The 5000-nt window shown below is 48.0% G+C and overlaps 1 protein-coding gene across 4 annotated transcripts in view; it reads left to right on the top strand.

Moving 5' to 3' along the window:
- The window catches only part of LOC113658764 (mitotic spindle assembly checkpoint protein MAD1), a 26700-nt gene that overhangs the window by 8865 nt on the left and 12835 nt on the right, over nt 1-5000 (top strand). For all 4 annotated transcript variants that reach the window (XM_047802792.1, XM_047802790.1, XM_047802791.1 and 1 more), the window contains 3 exons: nt 1386-1530; nt 2257-2397; nt 2540-2596. In XM_047802792.1, coding sequence (XP_047658748.1) covers nt 1386-1530; nt 2257-2397; nt 2540-2596 — 343 coding nt within the window. The remainder of the gene's footprint in view (nt 1-1385; nt 1531-2256; nt 2398-2539; nt 2597-5000) is intronic.

Raw genomic sequence — 5000 nt, forward strand, 5'->3', positions numbered from 1 at the left:
ACACCTGGTGATGTAGTTTATTGTTACAGAACTACAAGGCTGTATTTACACAAGTGATTAGTCACAGTGGGATGTTGTGATGTAGTCGATGTGACACACACTTCTGTCCCTCTACATGTGACCACAGACAGTCAGTAGTCAGGGGTCAGTGTCTGATGATCAGCTGGACGACAGCAGTAGGTTAGACGCTGTACAGGACGTGTTTCCTCCTGCAGACGTGATGTGTGAGCTGTGATCCTCCATCTTGTCCTGTTGGTGTCTCTCACTAATCCCTTCAGTAGAGGGTCTCCACTCGGGAGCGTCACTGTTCTGTAATGTTTAGCTGATGTATAGAACCTGAGTGAGCTTCACTGTCAGAGAACTTTCCTTCCTTCTTTGTTCCTCTCTTCAGTGTGTCTGTAATTCGGCTGGTGTTCAGTCCACAGAAGCTGCCATATGTTGGTGGTGCACATTTCACCGCTTCGGTGGTTCAGTGTAGACTTCTGATGTCAGCTCCGTGTCTAATGGGCTCCAGACTCTTCAGGGTGCTGAGAATTTGCTAATTATGAATCATGACACTAATGAGACTGCTGTTATTGTCTTCAGAGACACTTTTTAAATTGCTCGTTATCTTTTATTTCGAATTTTATTCAACATATCAGACAGAATTAGGAACTTTTTTGTACATATTGTTCTTTCTTTGTTACAAAACATGATGACATTTGCAGTTTAGCTCCTTTGGTGTTCCTCAAAAATTCCTCAGTTTAGTTTTTATCTAACTGACACACTTCAGTTTCTGAACATGTGATGAAGCAGAAGATCAAGATTCAGCAAGTCAAGATCTGCTGTCTCACTTCCACAAGAGACACCAAGCTGATCTGATGTTGATCTCTGTGTTGGTGCGTGTGTGTGCGCTTGTGTGTGCGTGTGTGAGCGTGTGTCTGTGCATGTGTGTGTATGTGTGTGCGCGTCTGTGCGTGTGTGTGTATGTGTGTGCGTCTGTGCGTGTGTGTGTATGTGTGTGCGTGTGTGCACGTGTGTCTGTGCGTGTGTCTGTGCGTGTGTCTGTGCGTGTGTGAGCATGTGTGTGAGCATGTGTGTGAGCATGTGTGTGAGCATGTGTGTGTGCACGTGTGTCTGTGCATGTGTGTGTCTGTGTGTGTGTGCGTGTGTAGCGTGTGTCTGTGTGTATATGTGCACGTGTGTGTGTGTGTGCACGTGTGTCTGTGCGTGTGTGAGTGTGTGTGTGTCTGTATGTGTGTCTCTGTGTGTTTGTGTGTGTGTGTGTGTGTGTGTGTGTGTGTGTGTGTGTGTGTGTGTGTACTGCTATTAGATTTTTCACCACATGTAAACACACAGCTCTGTGCTGCTTCACTGTGGTTATTCACCACTTGTCTGTCCATTAGAATTCGTGCGTTGGAGAAGACGTTGGTGCAGCTGCAGTCTGAGACGTCTGAGGTTCGTGCCAAAGCGCTGGAGGAGCAGAAGAAGCGTGAGAACCAGGATGCGCTGGTGCGGCGTCTGCAGAAGAGAGTTCTGCTGCTTACTAAGGTGTGACGAGTGTGTACATCATCATCAGGTTTAATAAACACTCCTCTTAATCACACATCACAGTACACCTTGTCACTCAAACATGTGACTCAGGAATGATCGACAGGTGTGTAGATGTGTACACACACACACACACACACACACACACACACACACACACACACACACACACACACAATTGAAGCTGAACTGGTCATTTTCCTGTTTTTCCTTAAAGATGATCAGATGTTGAGTCAGACATTAACACTGCACACAGCAGCAGATAAAAGCAGCTCAACACTGTTCCTGTGTGTTATGTGATGATGTTCCTCTAACGTTCCTCTAACGTTCCTCTAACGTTCCTCTGGACCATGAATCACCAGGTCTTATTGATCTTTCAGGCCATAGCTTCCAGGCTAGATTTTCTGTTTAATCGACTCTAAAATGAGATCTTCACACAGCATGATGTCACACAGGCGCTGTGCTCTCGCACCATTAGGTTCTTCTTTCAGTCTTTATTTTTATTTCTCTTTCTTGAGAGACGAACAGAAGACAATGTGCTCTTATTTAACCCACAGGAAGTGAGCGAGAACTGAGCACACGAGCACCTGAGCATCTGGGCTTATGGAGACTTTATTATTCCTAATTGTCTGTCCTACTTTGCTGTGGTGTGTCGAAAATTAACAGGGTTGTGATTAGAAATTGATGATGTGTGTGTGTGTGTGTGTGTGTGTGTGTGTGTTTCAGGAGCGTGATGGTATGAGGGCAATACTGGAGTCTTATGACAGTGAGCTAGCAGCTAGTGAATACTCTCCTCAACTCACACGCAGAGTTAAAGAAGCTGAGGAGATGCTGCAGAAAGTCCAGAGTCACAACGCTGAGATGGAGGTAAAGATCTGCACTCATGTTTCTCTCTCTCACACACACACACACACACACACACACACACACACACACACACACACACACACACACAAAACATATAAAGGGATTGTAATACACTGCTCTGTCCTCATCCTTGTTGTGGTAGATTCAGCTTTCTAAAGCTCAGGAAGATGCTGGAACCTTCAAACTACTAGCTCAACAGGTAAAACACACACACACACACACACACACACACACACACACACACACACAAATATTGATACATATATTGATATAAGAAGGGACTTTGTTTTGCACCCGAGGAAGCCACATTAACATCCAACAACATTACAAACAGAAGACACAAAAACCCAAACATACACAACACAAACACAACAATGACAGTGACCTACAATAATCAGTCCGATATCTAAAAATTAATCAGTTACTAATTCAAAAAATTCTTTAAAAATTCTATGTACCTGTGTCTAATCTGTTCAGTAACTGAATGCTCCTCAGGACAAATGATGTAATAGCACATTTAGTTTGTGTGTGTGTGTGAGAGCATGCGTGTGTGTGTGTGTGTGTGTGTGTGTGTGTGTGTGTGTGTGTGAGAGCATGCGTGTGTGTGTGTGTGTGTGTGTGAGAGCATGCGTGTGTGTGTGTGTGAGAGCATGCGTGTGTGTGTGTGTGAGAGCATGCGTGTGTGTGTGTGTGTGTGTGTGTGTGAGAGCATGCGTGTGTGTGTGTGTGTGTGTGTGTGTGTGTGTGTGAGAGCATGCGTGTGGTGTGTGAGAGCATGCGTGTGTGTGTGTGAGAAGCATGCGTGTGTGTGTGTGTGAGAGCATGCGTGTGTGTGTGTAGAGAGCATGCGTGTGTGTGGTAGAGCATGCGTGGGTGTGTGTGTGAGAGCATGCGAGTGTGTGTGTGAGAGCATGCGTGTGTGTGTGTGAGAGCATGCGTGTGTGTGTGTGAGAGCATGCGTGTGTGTGTGAGAGCAAGCGTGTGTGTGTGTGAGAGCATGCGTGTGTGTGTGTGAGAGCATGCGTGTGTGTGTGTGAGAGCATGCGTGTGTGTGTGTGTGAGAGCATGCGTGTGTGTGTGTGAGAGCATGCGTGTGTGTGTGTGTGAGAGCATGCGTGTGTGTGTGTGAGAGAATGAGTGTGTGTGTGTGTGAGAGAATGAGTGTGTGTGTGTGAGAGAATGAGTGTGTGTGTGTGAGAGAATGAGTGTGTGTGTGTGAGAGAATGAGTGTGTGTGTGTGTGAGAGAATGAGTGTGTGTGTGTGAGAGAGAATGAGTGTGTGTGTGTGTGTGTGTGTGTGTGTGTGTGTGTGTGTGTGTGTGAGAGCATGCGTGTGTGTGTGTGTGAGAGCATGCGTGTGTGTGTGTGAGAGCATGCGTGTGTGTGTGTGTGAGAGCATGCGTGTGTGTGTGTGTGAGAGCATGCGTGTGTGTGTGTGTGAGAGCATGCGTGTGTGTGTGTGAGAGCATGCGTGTGTGTGTGTGAGAGCATGCGTGTGTGTGTGTGTGAGAGCATGCGTGTGTGTGTGTGTGTGAGAGCATGAGTGTTGTGTGTGGGTGTGTGAGAGCATGCGTGTGTGTGTGTGAGAGCATGCGTGTGTGTGTGTGGTGAGAGCAGTGGTGTGTGTGTGTGTGGAGAGCTGAGTGTGTGTGTTGTGTGTGTGTGTGAGAGCATGCGTGTGTGTGGTGGTGTGAGTGGTAGACGAGTGTGTGTGTGTGAGTGCGTGTGTGTGTGAGAGCATGAGTGTGTTGTGTGTGCGGTGTGTGTGTGTGTGAGAGCGAGCGTGTGTGTGTGTGTGAGAGCATGCGTGTGGTGTGTGTGTGAGAGCATGGTGTGTGTGTGTGTGAGAGCATGCGTGTGTGGTGTGTGTGTGTGAGAGCATGAGTGTGTGTGTGGTGTGTGTGAGAGCATGAGTGTGGTGTGTGTGTGAGAGCATGCGTGTGTGTGTGTGTGTGAGAGATGCGTGTGTGTGGTGTGTGTGGTGTGAGAGCATGCGTGTGTGTGTGTGTGTGTGAGAGATGCGTGTGTGTGTGTGAGAGCATGCGTGTGTGTGTGTGTGTGTGAGCCTGCGTGTGTGTGTGTGCGTGTGTGTGAGAGCATGCGTGTGTGTGTGTGTGAGAGCATGCGTGTGTGTGTGTGTGTGAGAGCATGCGTGTGTGTGTGTGAGAGCAAGCGTGTGTGTGTGTGAGAGCTTGCGTGTGTGTGTGTGTGAGAGCATGCGTGTGTGTGTGTGTGAGAGCATGCGTGTGTGTGTGTGGTGAGACATGCGTGTGTGTGTGTGAGAGCATGCGTGTGTGTGTGGTGTGAGAGCATGCGTGTGTGTGTGTGAGAGCATGCGTGTGGTGTGTGTGTGTGAGAGCATGCGTGTGTGTGTTGTGGAGAGCATGCGTGTGTGTGTGTGTGGAGAGCATGCGTGTGTGTGTGTGAGAGCTGCGTGTGTGTGTGTGTGAGAGCATGCGTGGTGTGTGTGTGTGTGAGAGCAGCGTGTGTGTGTGGTGTGTGGTGAGAGCATAGCGTGTGTGTGTGTGTGTGTGAAGAGCATGCGGTGTGGTGGAGTGTGAGAGCATGCGTGTGTGTGTGTGTGTGTGTGTGTGTGTGTGTGT

The sequence above is a fragment of the Tachysurus fulvidraco genome, chromosome 18 (genome assembly GCF_022655615.1).
Source record: "Tachysurus fulvidraco isolate hzauxx_2018 chromosome 18, HZAU_PFXX_2.0, whole genome shotgun sequence".
NCBI lineage: Eukaryota > Metazoa > Chordata > Actinopteri > Siluriformes > Bagridae > Tachysurus > Tachysurus fulvidraco.